Genomic DNA, 16,347 nt, shown 5'->3' with positions numbered 1-16,347 from the left:
CCATGCTGTGGAGCTCCTGTGTTACCCTGAGTGTAAATGAGGGGAGCAGGAAAGATGTTAAAGCTCATCCTGAGAAGTGACAGTTCTGTGGTTTACACCGGAAGTTGTTGTGGATTTCATCATCATCACTCACAATGAAAGATTTGGTAAGTTTCAGGGAGGGAGGAGTCAAAAACACAAACAGTGACATCACCATTTTTATGCTGAATATTTTTATTTATAGTGTTTTGTCTGATCTTCCAGAGACTAAAGGTATGTTCACACACACACACACACATACACACACACACACACTACTGCGACGTCGCACAGATTCCCATGATTACATGCGTCATTCGGGGACTTCTCTGCTCTCTCTGCGCATGCGCTAATCACTCCTGCTGTAGCTTTAAGTGGGCGTGGCCTAGCTGCATGGTCAGATGTGATCTGAAGCTGACAGAGATTAAACTCTTCTCCTTCAGCGGGTTTGGTTTTCTCCTCCTTCTCCGAGCTCTCTCTCTCTCTCTCTCTCTCTCTCTCTCACACACATCCATCCTCATCCACACACAAGGGAACGGCAGCATGTCTGTAGCAGGGCTGAAGAAGCAGCTCCATAAAGCCACTCAGGTAGGAGCCTGATATACATCACACACACACACACACACACACACACACACACACACACACACACAAAGCGAGGGGACTACTGTGCGTGTGGGTGTGTGTTTACCTGTCTCAGTAACATGCAGCTGAGTGGTTAGATGTTCTGTTGCGCTGCAGGACAAGTGGTGAGACAGTCTGTCTCGCTGCAGGACAAGTGGTGAGACAGTCTGTCTCGCTGCAGGACGAGTGGTGAGACGGTCTGTCTCGCTGCAGGACGAGCGGTGAGACGGTCTGTCTCGCTGCAGGACGAGCGGTGAGACGGTCTGTCTCGCTGCAGGACGAGCGGTGAGACGGTCTGTCTCGCTGCAGGACGAGCGGTGAGACGGTCTGTCTCGCTGCAGGACGAGCGGTGAGACGGTCTGTCTCGCTGCAGGACGAGCGGTGAGACGGTCTGTCTCGCTGCAGGACGAGCGGTGAGACGGTCTGTCTCGCTGCAGGACGAGCGGTGAGACGGTCTGTCTCGCTGCAGGACGAGCGGTGAGACGGTCTGTCTCGCTGCAGGACGAGCGGTGAGACAGAACGAGTGGTGAGACAGGACAAGTGGTGAGACAGTCTGTCTCGCTGCAGGACTAGTGGTGAGACAGTCTGTCTCGCTGCAGGACGAGTGGTGAGACGGTCTGTCTCGCTGCAGGACGAGCGGTGAGACGGTCTGTCTCGCTGCAGGACGAGCGGTGAGACGGTCTGTCTCGCTGCAGGACGAGCGGTGAGACGGTCTGTCTCGCTGCAGGACGAGCGGTGAGACGGTCTGTCTCGCTGCAGGACGAGCGGTGAGACGGTCTGTCTCGCTGCAGGACGAGCGGTGAGACGGTCTGTCTCGCTGCAGGACGAGCGGTGAGACGGTCTGTCTCGCTGCAGGACGAGCGGTGAGACGGTCTGTCTCGCTGCAGGACGAGCGGTGAGACGGTCTGTCTCGCTGCAGGACGAGCGGTGAGACAGAACGAGTGGTGAGACAGGACAAGTGGTGAGACAGTCTGTCTCGCTGCAGGACTAGTGGTGAGACAGAATGAGTGGTGAGACGGTCTGTCTCGCTGCAGGCCGAGTGGTGAGACGGTCTGTCTCGCTGCAGGCCTAGTGGTGAGACGGTCTGTCTCGCTGCAGGCCGAGTGGTGAGACGGTCTGTCTCGCTGCAGGCCGAGTGGTGAGACGGTCTGTCTCGCTGCAGGCCGAGTGGTGAGACGGTCTGTCTCGCTGCAGGCCGAGTGGTGAGACGGTCTGTCTCGCTGCAGGCCGAGTGGTGAGACGGTCTGTCTCGCTGCAGGCCGTGTGGTGAGACGGTCTGTATTGCTGCAGGACGAGTAGTGAGACGGTTTGCCTCGCTGCAGGACGAGTGGAGAGATGGTCTTTCTTGCTACAGGATGAGTGGGGAGACAGTTTGTCTCACTGCAGGATGAGTGGGGAGACAGTGTCTTGCTGCAGGATGAGTGGTGAGATGGTCTGTCTCGCTGCAGGATGAGTGGTGAGACAGAACACGTGGTGAGACAGGATGAGTGGTGAGACAGTCTGTCTCAATGCAGGACAAGTGGTGAGACGGTCTGTCTCGCTGCAGGCCGAGTGGTGAGACGGTCTGTCTCGCTGCAGGACGAGTGGTGAGACGGTCTGTCTCGCTGCAGGATGAGTGGTGAGACGGTCTGCCTCGCTGCAGGACGAGTGGTGAGACAATCTGTCTCGCTGCAGGACGAGTGGTGAGACAGTCTGTCTAGCTGCAGGATGAGTGAAGAGACAGTCTGTCTTGCTGCAGGATGAGTGGTGAGACAGCCTGTCTCGCTGCAAGACGAGTGGTGAGACAGAACTAGTGGTGAGAAATTCTGTATTGCTGCAGGACGAGTGGTGAGACAGAATGAGTGGTTAGACAGAATGAGTGGTGAGACAGTCTGTCTCACTGCAGGACAAGTGGTGAGACAGTCTGTCTCACTGCAGGATGAGTGGTGAGACAGGACGAGTGGTCAGACAATGTCTCGCAGGACAAGTGGCGAGACAGGACGAGTGGTGAGACGGTCTGTATTGCTACAGGACGAGTGGGGAGACAGTTTTTCTCACTGCAGAACAAGTAGTGAGACAGGATGAGTGGTGTCTGGGTTTAGTACTGTAGTGTGATGTTTATATCTCTGTTATTGAATGTGAGAGCGGCCGGACTGTACAGCTGAAGCAGTGGAGTGATTAGTGCTTGTGCAGAAGGCGGGGATTAATCCCTAAAGAGTGTCTTGTGCAAATCTGCATATTCATAACATCTGCATATTACATTAGAATATAATCTGTAGCCAGAATATCTAATGTAGAACGAGGGCGTTAATATAAACCTGCACCTTCAGACCAATCAGAGTCCAGAACTCACGTCACAAACTAACAGTTCGTAAATATTCATGAAGGTTTTATTGTTTCTGAAGACATAACTTTGACCTCAGAAGTTCTTTGATGATTTGGTTACATTCAAATTTACCCCATGGTGAGGTTTAGGTGCATGCGTGTGTGCGTGTGTGTGTGTGCGCGCGCGTGTGTGTGCGTGCGTGCGCGCGTGTGTGCGTGTGCGTGTGTGTGCGCGTGTGTGTGTGCGTGTGTGTGTGCGTGCGTGCGCGCGTGTGTGCGTGTGCGTGTGTGTGGGCAAGACTCATTTTCTAACCACTTGAGCTTGCGTTGTTATGAACCTTATTTATCAGTGAAGCTTCACGTCACGACGTCCCACTGATGAATCACTTCCTGTAATCTGTTTGGTCCTCACTCTAACCACCATGGCTGTGTTCCAATCCTGTTTTAATTCTGCTTCCCCTTGGTTGAACCAACACATCTGTCTTTAACTCTTGATCCATTACCTCAACATGATTGGAGCACTTCTTACCCACAATGCACTGCAGCTCTCGGATACTGTTTCCTTTCCAAAATGGCAGCTGAATCTGTTCGAGTCATAAAACACTGTAGCATGTGCTGGTGTTCACTTTATTTCTCTGAGTTAGCATGTTAGCAAGCCGTGTGTGTTGTTGTTGTTGTTGTTGTTCCTGACTGGTATCGCAGCCATAAATGCTAACACTATGCTTTGGAAAGTTGGAATATTTAAACTTGTACGAGAAAATGTGTTGGTGTTTTTCCTTTCAGCATCACATTTACAAAATGATAACATGAAATTGTTAAATTAGCGACATGTTTTGTTTCTCAGTGAAAATTGTCTATTTAAATTTATAGAATTAAACTTTTATATCCAGATTTCTGTAAAACTACATTGTGACAAATTGTTAAATATCACTGTACAAATACAAGTGAATTGAATATCTTCTTGTATTAGCGTGCTCGTATTTATGTACAGCGAACACATTCTCGTCGAAGTTCATCAACACCAGTTGTCTTTGCTTTGATAGTTTATTAACGATAAACATGCTGTATAATCTGAGAGAAAAACCTTGCTAATAGCAAACACTTGCCTGCGGAAGTTTTAGTTTTATTCTAAGAAAAATACTAAGTTTAGTTCAAATTAAAGTAATGTCCTGCAGCAGAGACCCGGAGTGTAAACACACGGGTTCATCACGCAAAATGAGTGTGTGTTAGCAAATAGAGACGTTCAACCGGTTTTACATGCTGGTGTTATTTTTAAGCTCTGATGTGGAGCGAGTGCCCGTCCTCCTGTCACACTACAATAACATAATAATAATAATAATAAAATTTATTATTATTATTATTATTATTATTATTATGTACAACCCCAAATAAGAAAACGTTAGAAGAGTGAGGAAAATACAAATAAAAAAACAAATCAGTCATTTGTAAATGTACTTTGACTTGTATTTCATTGCAGACAGAATGAGCCCGAGATATTTCATGTTTTGTTGGTCAGCTTCATTTCATTTGTTAATATCCATCCATTCCTGCGTTTCAGTCCTGCAACACATTCCAAAAAAAAAGTTGGGACGGGGAAATTTAGGGCGAATAATGAGGTAAAACAGTTAAATAATGATGTGATGTGGAACAGGTGACTGTAATCATGATTTGGGACAAAATCAGTATCCAGGAAAGACCGAGTGTTTGAGGAGTAAAGACGGGCCGAGGATCTCTAGTTTGTCAACAAATGCATGAAAAAATTAGTGAAATGTTTAAAACCAATGTTCCTCAAAAAAAGATTGGAAGGGATTTGGATATTTCAAACTCTACAGAGCAGAATATCATTAAACCATTCAAGGAATCTGGAGGAATTTCAGTGTGTAAAGGGCTCAAGCCTAATCTGAGCCCCCGTGATCTCCGATCCCTCAGACGGCATCAAGAACCCTCATTCATCTCCAGCTGATAGAACCACATGGGCTCGGGATTACTCTGGAAAACCTTTATCAAGCTACAATACAGAGTTACAGCCACAAACACCAGTTACAACTTTACTGTGCAAAAAGGAAGCTTTATGTTAACTGTGTCCAGAAACGCCATCGACTTCTCTGGGCTCGGAGGCGTCTGGGACGGACCATCACACAGTGGGAACGGGTATTGTGGTCAGATGGATCAGTACTCCAGGTCTTTTTTGGAAGAAATGGTTACAGTGTGCTCTGGACCAAAGAGGAAAAGATCATCACCATCCAGACTGTTAGCAGGAACAAGTCCAAAAGCCAGGGTGTGCCATGGTATGGTGTTGGGTCAGTGCCCTTGGTAAAGGTAACTTACACTTCTGTGATGGAGCATTAATGCAGAAAAGTCCACTGAGATTTTGAAGGAACATCTGCTGCCTTCAAGACGACGTCTTTTCCAGGGAGATTTCAACAAGACAATGCAAAACCACATTCTGCTCACATTACAAAGGCGTGGCTGTGGAAGAAGAGGGCGTGTCCCCTCTGTCCCCAATAGAGAATGTGTGGAGAATTTAGAGATGAAAAATGACAGTGACGACCCTGAACTGTTCCACACCTTCAGACCTGTTTACAGGAAGAACGGGACAAAAATAACACCTGAAACACTTCATCACTTGGAGTCTTCAGTCCATAAACAGCTTTAAGTTTCAGGAGAAGGAACGGGAACATTATAAACATTATAAAGTGGGAAATGATTTACTGTCACAACTTTATCAAATAATGTGCTGTTGTATTGTTTTGAGTGTAATACAGGTCAAAAACTGGAGTCATTGTGTTTAGTATTAATTTCAGTTTCATAACGTCCCAACTTTGTCTGATTTAGGATTGTAGGGTTTTTTTTATGTTTATGATTTTAATTTTTTTTTAATTTTCATCAGTACTGCAGTGTTAGTTTTTTTTATTCTTAGCATTACTGTATTATTCATTTTTGTGTATTATTTTGTCAGTAAGATAGTCATTGTAATTGTATTTACATTTCAGCAAATACTAAAGATACAAACTATGAGAACAATTTTATCATAATTATAAAAAAATGAATAACGACGGTTACAGAATGTGCGCGCACATGTACAGTGTAGTGTATTACAGCCGAGCATCACAGCTTCCTGTTCTCTGAGGGCTGCTGCAGTCTCTCTCACACACACACACACACACACACACACACACACACACACACACTGCTCCCTGCAGCGCTGCAGTTTGTCAGAAAGAGACACAATGTGAAGGTCAGTGACTGTTCTCTCGCTCACTGACACACACACCATAGGAAGCTACAGAGCTAAATCTCTCCTTCACACAGTCGACTCCTCAAACACACACTGATCTTTATTTATTCATTTACCAGGCGGAGACAGGGAGAGATTTAGTTCACACTGCAGTGGGGTCAGTGATGCAGAACACACACACACACACACACACACACATAGTGATCTACCATGCTGTGTGTGTGTGTGTCACTATGCCTGCTGCATTTGAAGACCCATCTGTTCTTAAACTCTGTTCTGCAGCTCTGAGTCATCACACACTCTCCTCTTTCAGGGTTTATCGTCACATAACATTACAACAATGCACAAACGCATTTACACACAGGGTGGGGGTTTAGCAAGAACATGTGGTGATGGAGCAAGCGTGGGGTTATAGTGAATGCCTGGTTATAGAGCGTGCAGGGGAAATAGAGCGAGTGCCTGGTTATAGAGTGTGCAGGGGAAATAGAGTGAGCGCCTGGTTATAGTGTGTGCAGGGGAAACAGAGCGAGCGCCTGGTTCTAGAGCGTGCAGGGGAAATAGAGTGAGCGCCTGGTTATAGAGCGTGCAGGGGAAATAGAGCGAGTGCCTGGTTATAGAGTGTGCAGGGGAAATAGAGCGAGCGCCTGGTTATAGAGTGTGCAGGGGAAATAGAGCGAGTGCCTGGTTATAGAGTGTGCAGGGGAAATAGAGTGAGCGCCTGGTTATAGTGTGTGCAGGGGAAACAGAGCGAGCGCCTGGTTCTAGAGCGTGCAGGGGAAATAGAGCGAGCGCCTGGTTATAGAGCGTGCAGGGGAAATAGAGCGAGCGCCTGGTTATAGAGTGTGCAGGGGAAATAGAGCGAGTGCCTGGTTATAGAGTGTGCAGGGGAAATAGAGCGAGCGCCTGGTTATAGAGCGTGCAGGGGAAATAGAGCGAGTGCCTGGTTATAGAGTGTGCAGGGGAAATAGAGCGAGCGCCTGGTTATAGAGTGTGCAGGGGAAATAGAGCGAGTGCCTGGTTATAGAGTGTGCAGGGGAAATAGAGTGAGCGCCTGGTTATAGAGCGTGCAGGGGAAACAGAGCGAGCGCCTGGTTCTAGAGCATGCAGGGGAAATAGAGCGAGCGCCTGGTTATAGAGCGTGCAGGGGAAATAGAGCGAGCGCCTGGTTATAGAGCGTGCAGTGGAAATAGAGCGAGCGCCTGGTTATAGAGCGTGCAGGGGAAATAGAGCGAGCGCCTGGTTCTAGAGCGTGCAGGGGAAATAGAGCGAGCGCCTGGTTATAGAGCGTGCAGGAGAAATGGAGCGAGCGCCTGGTTATAGAGCGTGCAGGGGAAATAGAGCGAGCGCCTGGTTATAGAGCGGGTAGGGGAAATAGAGCGAGCGCCTGGTTATAGAGCGTGCAGTGGAAATAGAGCGAGCGCCTGGTTATAGAGCGTGCAGGGGAAATAGAGCGAGCGCCTGGTTATAGAGCGTGTAGGGGAAATAGAGCGAGCGCCTGGTTATAGAGCGTGCAGTGGAAATAGAGCGAGCGCCTGGTTATAGAGCGTGCAGGGGAAATAGAGCGAGCGCCTGGTTATAGAGCGTGCAGTGGAAATAGAGCGAGCGCCTGGTTATAGAGCGTGCAGGGGAAATAGAGCGAGCGCCTGGTTATAGAGTGTGTAGGGGAAATAGAGCGAGCGCCTGGTTATAGAGCGTGCAGGGGAAATAGAGCGAGCGCCTGGTTATAGAGCGTGCAGGGGAAATAGAGCGAGCGCCTGGTTCTAGAGCGTGCAGGGGAAATAGAGCGAGCACCTGGTTATAGAGCGTGCAGGGGAAATAGAGCGAGCGCCTGGTTATAGAGCGTGCAGGGGAAATAGAGCGAGCGCCTGGTTATAGAGCGTGCAGGGGAAATAGAGCGAGCGCCTGGTTATAGAGCGTGCAGGGGAAATAGAGCGAGCGCCTGGTTCTAGAGCGTGCAGGGGAAATAGAGCGAGCGCCTGGTTATAGAGCGTGCAGGGGAAATAGAGCGAGCGCCTGGTTATAGTGCGTGCAGGGGAAATAGAGCGAGCGCCTGGTTATAGAGCGTGCAGGGGTAATAGAGCGAGCGCCTGGTTATAGAGCGTGCAGGGGAAATAGAGCGAGCGCCTGGTTATAGAGCGTGTAGGGGAAATAGAGCGAGCGCCTGGTTATAGAGCGTGCAGTGGAAATAGAGCGAGCGCCTGGTTATAGAGCGTGCAGGGGAAATAGAGCGAGCGCCTGGTTCTAGAGCGTGCAGGGGAAATAGAGCGAGCGCCTGGTTATAGAGCGTGCAGGGGAAATAGAGCGAGCGCCTGGTTATAGAGCGTGTAGGGGAAATAGAGCGAGCGCCTGGTTATAGAGCGTGCAGGGGAAATAGAGCGAGCGCCTGGTTATAGAGCGTGCAGGGGAAATAGAGCGAGCGCCTGGTTCTAGAGCGTGCAGGGGAAATAGAGCGAGCACCTGGTTATAGAGCGTGCAGGGGAAATAGAGCGAGCGCCTGGTTATAGAGCGTGCAGGGGAAATAGAGCGAGCGCCTGGTTCTAGAGCGTGCAGGGGAAATAGAGCGAGCGCCTGGTTATAGAGCGTGCAGGGGAAATAGAGCGAGCGCCTGGTTCTAGAGCGTGCAGGGGAAATAGAGCGAGCGCCTGGTTATAGAGCGTGCAGGGGAAATAGAGCGAGCGCCTGGTTATAGTGCGTGCAGGGGAAATAGAGCGAGCGCCTGGTTATAGAGCGTGCAGGGGTAATAGAGCGAGCGCCTGGTTATAGAGCGTGCAGGGGAAATAGAGCGAGCGCCTGGTTATAGAGCGTGCAGTGGAAATAGAGCGAGCGCCTGGTTATAGAGCATGCAGGGGAAATAGAGCGAGCGCCTGGTTATAGTGCGTGCAGGGGAAATAGAGCGAGCGCCTGGTTATAGAGCGTGCAGGGGAAATAGAGCGAGCGCCTGGTTATAGAGCGTGCAGTGGAAATAGAGCGAGCGCCTGGTTATAGAGCGTGCAGGGGAAATAGAGCGAGCGCCTGGTTATAGTGCGTGCAGGGGAAATAGAGCGAGCGCCTGGTTATAGAGCGTGCAGGGGAAATAGAGCGAGCGCCTGGTTATAGAGCGTGCAGGGGAAATAGAGCGAGCGCCTGGTTATAGAGCGTGCAGTGGAAATAGAGCGAGCGCCTGGTTATAGAGCGTGCAGGGGAAATAGAGCGAGCGCCTGGTTATAGTGCGTGCAGGGGAAATAGAGCGAGCGCCTGGTTATAGAGCGTGCAGGGGAAATAGAGCGAGCGCCTGGTTATAGAGCGTGCAGTGGAAATAGAGCGAGCGCCTGGTTATAGAGCGTGCAGGGGAAATAGAGCGAGCGCCTGGTTATAGTGCGTGCAGGGGAAATAGAGCGAGCGCCTGGTTCTAGAGCGTGCAGGGGAAATAGAGCGAGCGCCTGGTTATAGAGCGTGCAGGGGAAATAGAGCGAGCGCCTGGTTATAGAGCGTGCAGGGGTAATAGAGCGAGCGCCTGGTTATAGAGCGTGCAGGGGAAATAGAGCGAGCGCCTGGTTATAGTGCGTGCAGGGGAAATAGAGCGAGCGCCTGGTTATAGAGCGTGCAGGGGTAATAGAGCGAGCGCCTGGTTATAGAGCGTGCAGGGGAAATAGAGCGAGCGCCTGGTTATAGAGCGTGCAGTGGAAATAGAGCGAGCGCCTGGTTATAGTGCGTGCAGGGGAAATAGAGCGAGCGCCTGGTTATAGAGCGTGCAGGGGAAATAGAGCGAGCGCCTGGTTCTAGAGCGTGCAGGGGAAATAGAGCGAGCGCCTGGTTCTAGAGCGTGCAGGGGAAATAGAGCGAGCGCCTGGTTATAGAGCGTGCAGGGGAAATAGAGCGAGCGCCTGGTTATAGAGCGTGCAGTGGAAATAGAGCGAGCGCCTGGTTATAGAGCGTGCAGGGGAAATAGAGCGAGCGCCTGGTTATAGAGCGTGTAGGGGAAATAGAGCGAGCGCCTGGTTCTAGAGCGTGCAGGGGAAATAGAGCGAGCGCCTGGTTATAGAGCGTGCAGGGGAAATAGAGCGAGCGCCTGGTTCTAGAGCGTGCAGGGGAAATAGAGCGAGCGCCTGGTTCTAGAGCGTGCAGGGGAAATAGAGCGAGCGCCTGGTTATAGAGCGTGCAGGGGAAATAGAGCGAGCGCCTGGTTATAGAGCGAGCAGGGGAAATAGAGCGAGCGCCTGGTTATAGAGCGTGCAGGGGAAATAGAGCGAGTGCCTAATTATAGAGTGTGCAGGGGAAATAGAGCGAGCACCAGGTTATAGAGCGTGCAGTGGAAATAGAGCGAGCGCCTGGTTATAGAGCGTGTAGTGGAAATAGAGCGAGCGCCTGGTTATAGAGAGTGCAGGGGAAATAGAGCGAGCGCCTGGTTATAGAGCGTGCAGGGGAAATAGAGCGAGTGCCTGGTTATAGAGTGTGCAGGGGAAATAGAGCGAGTGCCTGGTTATAGAGTGTGCAGGGGAAATAGAGCGAGCGCCTGGTTCTAGAGCGTGCAGGGGAAATAGAGCGAGCGCCTGGTTATAGAGCGTGCAGGGGAAATAGAGCGAGCGCCTGGTTATAGTGCGTGCAGGGGAAATAGAGCGAGTGCCTGGTTATAGAGCGTGCAGGGGTAATAGAGCGAGCGCCTGGTTATAGAGCGTGCAGGGGAAATAGAGCGAGCGCCTGGTTATAGAGCGTGCAGTGGAAATAGAGCGAGCGCCTGGTTATAGAGCGTGCAGGGGAAATAGAGCGAGCGCCTGGTTATAGAGCGTGCAGGGGAAATAGAGCGAGCGCCTGGTTCTAGAGCGTGCAGGGGAAATAGAGCGAGCGCCTGGTTCTAGAGCGTGCAGGGGAAATAGAGCGAGCGCCTGGTTATAGAGCGTGCAGGGGAAATAGAGCGAGCGCCTGGTTATAGAGCGTGCAGTGGAAATAGAGCGAGCGCCTGGTTATAGAGCGTGCAGGGGAAATAGAGCGAGTGCCTGGTTATAGAGCGTGTAGGGGAAATAGAGCGAGCGCTTGGTTATAGAGCGTGCAGGGGAAATAGAGCGAGCGCCTGGTTATAGAGCGTGCAGGGGAAATAGAGCGAGCGCCTGGTTCTAGAGCGTGCAGGGGAAATAGAGCGAGCGCCTGGTTATAGAGAGTGCAGGGGAAATAGAGCGAGCGCCTGGTTATAGAGCGTGCAGGGGAAATAGAGCGAGCGCCTGGTTATAGAGTGTGCAGGGGAAATAGAGCGAGTGCCTAATTATAGAGTGTGCAGGGGAAATAGAGCGAGCACCAGGTTATAGAGCGTGCAGTGGAAATAGAGCGAGCGCCTGGTTATAGAGCGTGTAGTGGAAATAGAGCGAGCGCCTGGTTATAGAGAGTGCAGGGGAAATAGAGCGAGCGCCTGGTTCTAGAGCGTGCAGGGGAAATAGAGCGAGTGCCTGGTTATAGAGCGTGCAGGGGAAATAGAGCGAGCACCTGGTTATAGAGCGTGCAGGGGAAATAGAGCGAGCGCCTGTTTATAGAGCGTGCAGGGGAAATAGAGCGAGCGCCTGGTTATAGAGCGTGCAGGGGAAATAGAGCGAGCGCCTGGTTATAGAGCGTGCAGGGGAAATAGAGCGAGCGCCTGGTTATAGAGCGTGCAGGGGTAATAGAGCGAGCGCCTGGTTATAGAGCGTGCAGGGGAAATAGAGCGAGCGCCTGGTTATAGTGCGTGCAGGGGAAATAGAGCGAGTGCCTGGTTATAGAGCGTGCAGGGGTAATAGAGCGAGCGCCTGGTTATAGAGCGTGCAGGGGAAATAGAGCGAGCGCCTGGTTATAGAGCGTGCAGTGGAAATAGAGCGAGCGCCTGGTTATAGTGCGTGCAGGGGAAATAGAGCGAGCGCCTGGTTATAGAGCGAGCAGGGGTAATAGAGCGAGCGCCTGGTTATAGAGCGTGCAGGGGAAATAGAGCGAGCGCCTGGTTCTAGAGCGTGCAGGGGAAATAGAGCGAGCGCCTGGTTCTAGAGCGTGCAGGGGAAATAGAGCGAGCGCCTGGTTCTAGAGCGTGCAGGGGAAATAGAGCGAGCGCCTGGTTCTAGAGCGTGCAGGGGAAATAGAGCGAGCGCCTGGTTCTAGAGCGTGCAGGGGAAATAGAGCGAGCGCCTGGTTATAGAGCGTGCAGGGGAAATAGAGCGAGCGCCTGGTTATAGAGCGTGCAGTGGAAATAGAGCGAGCGCCTGGTTATAGAGCGTGCAGGGGAAATAGAGCGAGCGCCTGGTTATAGAGCGTGTAGGGGAAATAGAGCGAGCGCCTGGTTATAGAGAGTGCAGGGGAAATAGAGCGAGCGCCTGGTTATAGAGCGTGCAGGGGAAATAGAGCGAGCGTCTGGTTCTAGAGCGTGCAGGGGAAATAGAGCGAACGCCTGGTTATAGAGCGTGCAGGGGAAATAGAGCGAGCGCCTGGTTCTAGAGCGTGCAGGGGAAATAGAGCGAGCGCCTGGTTATAGAGCGTGCAGGGGAAATAGAGCGAGCGCCTGGTTATAGTGCGTGCAGGGGAAATAGAGCGAGCGCCTGGTTATAGAGCGTGCAGGGGTAATAGAGCGAGCGCCTGGTTATAGAGCGTGCAGGGGAAATAGAGCGAGCGCCTGGTTATAGAGCGTGCAGTGGAAATAGAGCGAGCGCCTGGTTATAGAGCGTGCAGGGGAAATAGAGCGAGCGCCTGGTTCTAGAGCGTGCAGGGGAAATAGAGCGAGCGCCTGGTTATAGAGCGTGCAGGGGTAATAGAGCGAGCGCCTGGTTATAGAGCGTGCAGGGGAAATAGAGCGAGCGCCTGGTTATAGAGCGTGCAGGGGAAATAGAGCGAGCGCCTGGTTATAGAGCGTGCAGGGGAAATAGAGCGAGCGCCTGGTTATAGAGCGTGCAGTGGAAATAGAGCGAGCGCCTGGTTATAGAGCGTGCAGGGGAAATAGAGCGAGGGCCTGGTTATAGAGCGTGTAGGGGAAATAGAGCGAGCGCCTGGTTATAGAGCGTGCAGGGGAAATAGAGCGAGCGCCTGGTTATAGAGCGTGCAGGGGAAATAGAGCGAGCGCCTGGTTATAGAGCGTGCAGGGGAAATAGAGCGAGCGCCTGGTTATAGAGCGTGTAGGGGAAATAGAGCGAGCGCCTGGTTATAGAGCGTGCAGTGGAAATAGAGCGAGCGCCTGGTTATAGAGCGTGCAGGGGAAATAGAGCGAGCGCCTGGTTATAGAGCGTGCAGGGGAAATAGAGCGAGTGCCTGGTTATAGAGCGTGTAGGGGAAATAGAGCGAGCGCCTGGTTATAGAGCGTGCAGGGGAAATAGAGCGAGCGCCTGGTTAAAAAGCGTGCAGGGGTAATAGAGCGAGCGCCTGGTTATAGAGCGTGCAGGGGAAATAGAGCGAGCGCCTGGTTCTAGAGCGTGCAGGGGAAATAGAGCGAGCGCCTGGTTATAGAGCGTGCAGGGGAAATAGAGCGAGCGCCTGGTTATAGAGCGTGCAGGGGAAATAGAGCGAGCGCCTGGTTATAGAGCGTGCAGGGGAAATAGAGCGAGCGCCTGGTTCTAGAGCGTGCAGGGGAAATAGAGCGAGCGCCTGGTAATAGAGCGTGCAGGGGAAATAGAGCGAGCGCCTGGTTATAGAGCGTGCAGGGGAAATAGAGCGAGCGCCTGGTTATACAGTGTGCAGGGTAAATAGAGTGAGCGCCTGGTTACAGAGCAAGCACCTGGTTATAGAGCATGCAGGAGAAATAGAGCGAGTGCCTGGTTATAGAGTGTGCAGGGGAAATAGAGCGAGCGCCTGGTTATAGAGTGTGCAGGGGAAATAGAGCGAGCGCCTGGTTATAGAGCGTGCAGGGGAAATAGAGCGAGCGCCTGGTTATAGTGTGTGCAGGGGAAATAGAATGAGCGCCTGGTTATAGAGCGTGCAGGGGAAATAGAGCGAGCGCCTGGTTATAGAGCATGCAGGGGAAATAGAGCGAGCGCCTGGTTATACAGTGTGCAGGGTAAATAGAGTGAGCGCCTGGTTACAGAGCAAGCACCTGGTTATAGAGCATGCAGGAGAAATAGAGCGAGTGCCTGGTTATAGAGTGTGCAGGGGAAATAGAGCGAGCGCCTGGTTATAGAGTGTACAGGGGAAATAGAGTGAGCGACTGTTATAGAGTGTGCAGTGGAAATAGAGCGAGCACCTGGTTATACAGTGTGCAGGGTAAATAGAGTGAGCGCCTGGTTACAGAGCAAGCACCTGGTTATAGAGCATGCAGGAGAAATAGAGCGAGTGCCTGGTTATAGAGTGTGCAGGGGAAATAGAGCGAGCGCCTGGTTATAGAGTGTGCAGGGGAAATAGAGCGAGCGCCTGGTTATAGAGTGTGCAGGGGAAATAGAGCGAGCGCCTGGTTATAGAGCGTGCAGGGGAAATAGAGCGAGCGCCTGGTTATAGTGTGTGCAGGGGAAATAGAGCGAGCGCCTGGTTCTAGAGCGTGCAGGGGAAATAGAGCGAGCGCCTGGTTCTAGAGCGTGCAGGGGAAATAGAGCGAGCGCCTGGTTATAGAGCGTGCAGGGGAAATAGAGCGAGCGCCTGGTTATAGAGTGTGCAGGGGAAATAGAGCGAGTGCCTAATTATAGAGTGTGCAGGGGAAATAGAGCGAGCACCAGGTTATAGAGCGTGCAGTGGAAATAGAGCGAGCGCCTGGTTATAGAGCGTGTAGTGGAAATAGAGCGAGCGCCTGGTTATAGAGCGTGTAGTGGAAATAGAGCGAGCGCCTGGTTATAGAGAGTGCAGGGGAAATAGAGCGAGCGCCTGGTTCTAGAGCGTGCAGGGGAAATAGAGCGAGCGCCTGGTTATAGAGCGTGCAGGGGAAATAGAGCGAGCGCCTGGTTATAGAGCGTGCAGGGGAAATAGAGCGAGCGCCTGGTTATAGAGCGTGCAGGGGAAATAGAGCGAGCGCCTGGTTCTAGAGCGTGCAGGGGAAATAGAGCGAGCGCCTGGTTATAGAGCGTGCAGGGGAAATAGAGCGAGCGCCTGGTTATAGAGCGTGCAGGGGTAATAGAGCGAGCGCCTGGTTATAGAGCGTGCAGGGGAAATAGAGCGAGCGCCTGGTTATAGAGCGTGCAGGGGTAATAGAGCGAGCGCCTGGTTATAGAGCGTGCAGGGGAAATAGAGCGAGCACCTGGTTATAGTGCGTGCAGGGGAAATAGAGCGAGCGCCTGGTTATAGAGCGTGCAGGGGTAATAGAGCGAGCGCCTGGTTATAGAGCGTGCAGGGGAAATAGAGCGAGCGCCTGGTTATAGAGCGTGCAGTGGAAATAGAGCGAGCGCCTGGTTATAGTGCGTGCAGGGGAAATAGAGCGAGCGCCTGGTTATAGAGCGAGCAGGGGTAATAGAGCGAGCGCCTGGTTATAGAGCGTGCAGGGGAAATAGAGCGAGCGCCTGGTTCTAGAGCGTGCAGGGGAAATAGAGCGAGGGCCTGGTTCTAGAGCGTGCAGGGGAAATAGAGCGAGCGCCTGGTTCTAGAGCGTGCAGGGGAAATAGAGCGAGCGCCTGGTTCTAGAGCATGCAGGGGAAATAGAGCGAGCGCCTGGTTCTAGAGCGTGCAGGGGAAATAGAGCGAGCGCCTGGTTATAGAGCGTGCAGGGGAAATAGAGCGAGCGCCTGGTTATAGAGCGTGCAGTGGAAATAGAGCGAGCGCCTGGTTATAGAGCGTGCAGGGGAAATAGAGCGAGCGCCTGGTTATAGAGCGTGTAGGGGAAATAGAGCGAGCGCCTGGTTATAGAGAGTGCAGGGGAAATAGAGCGAGCGCCTGGTTATAGAGCGTGCAGGGGAAATAGAGCGAGCGTCTGGTTCTAGAGCGTGCAGGGGAAATAGAGCGAACGCCTGGTTATAGAGCGTGCAGGGGAAATAGAGCGAGCGTCTGGTTCTAGAGCGTGCAGGGGAAATAGAACGAACGCCTGGTTCTAGAGCGTGCAGGGGAAATAGAGCGAGCGCCTGGTTATAGAGCGTGCAGGGGAAATAGAGCGAGCGCCTGGTTATAGAGCGTGCAGGGGAAATAGAGCGAGCGCCTGGTTATAGAGCGTGCAGGGGAAATAGAGCGAGCGCCTGGTTATAGAGCGTGCAGTGGAAATAGAGCGAGCGCCTGGTTATAGAGCGTGCAGGGGAAATAGAGCGAGGGCCTGGTTATAGAGCGTGCAGGGGAAATAG

At 52.1% G+C, this 16,347-nt stretch overlaps 1 protein-coding gene across 1 annotated transcript in view; it reads left to right on the top strand.

The window, feature by feature from the left end:
- Positions 1 to 440: 440 nt before the first annotated feature.
- sh3gl2a (SH3 domain containing GRB2 like 2a, endophilin A1) overlaps positions 441 to 16,347 on the top strand; it is a 59,402-nt gene continuing 43,495 nt past the window's right edge. The window contains exon 1 of the mRNA XM_060924901.1: positions 441 to 606. Within this exon, the coding sequence (XP_060780884.1) occupies positions 562 to 606 (45 nt within the window). The 5' untranslated portion in view covers positions 441 to 561. The remainder of the gene's footprint in view (positions 607 to 16,347) is intronic.

The sequence above is a fragment of the Neoarius graeffei genome, chromosome 7 (assembly GCF_027579695.1).
Source record: "Neoarius graeffei isolate fNeoGra1 chromosome 7, fNeoGra1.pri, whole genome shotgun sequence".
Classification (NCBI taxonomy): domain Eukaryota; kingdom Metazoa; phylum Chordata; class Actinopteri; order Siluriformes; family Ariidae; genus Neoarius; species Neoarius graeffei.
This window is presented reverse-complemented; position numbering and strand designations above follow the sequence as displayed.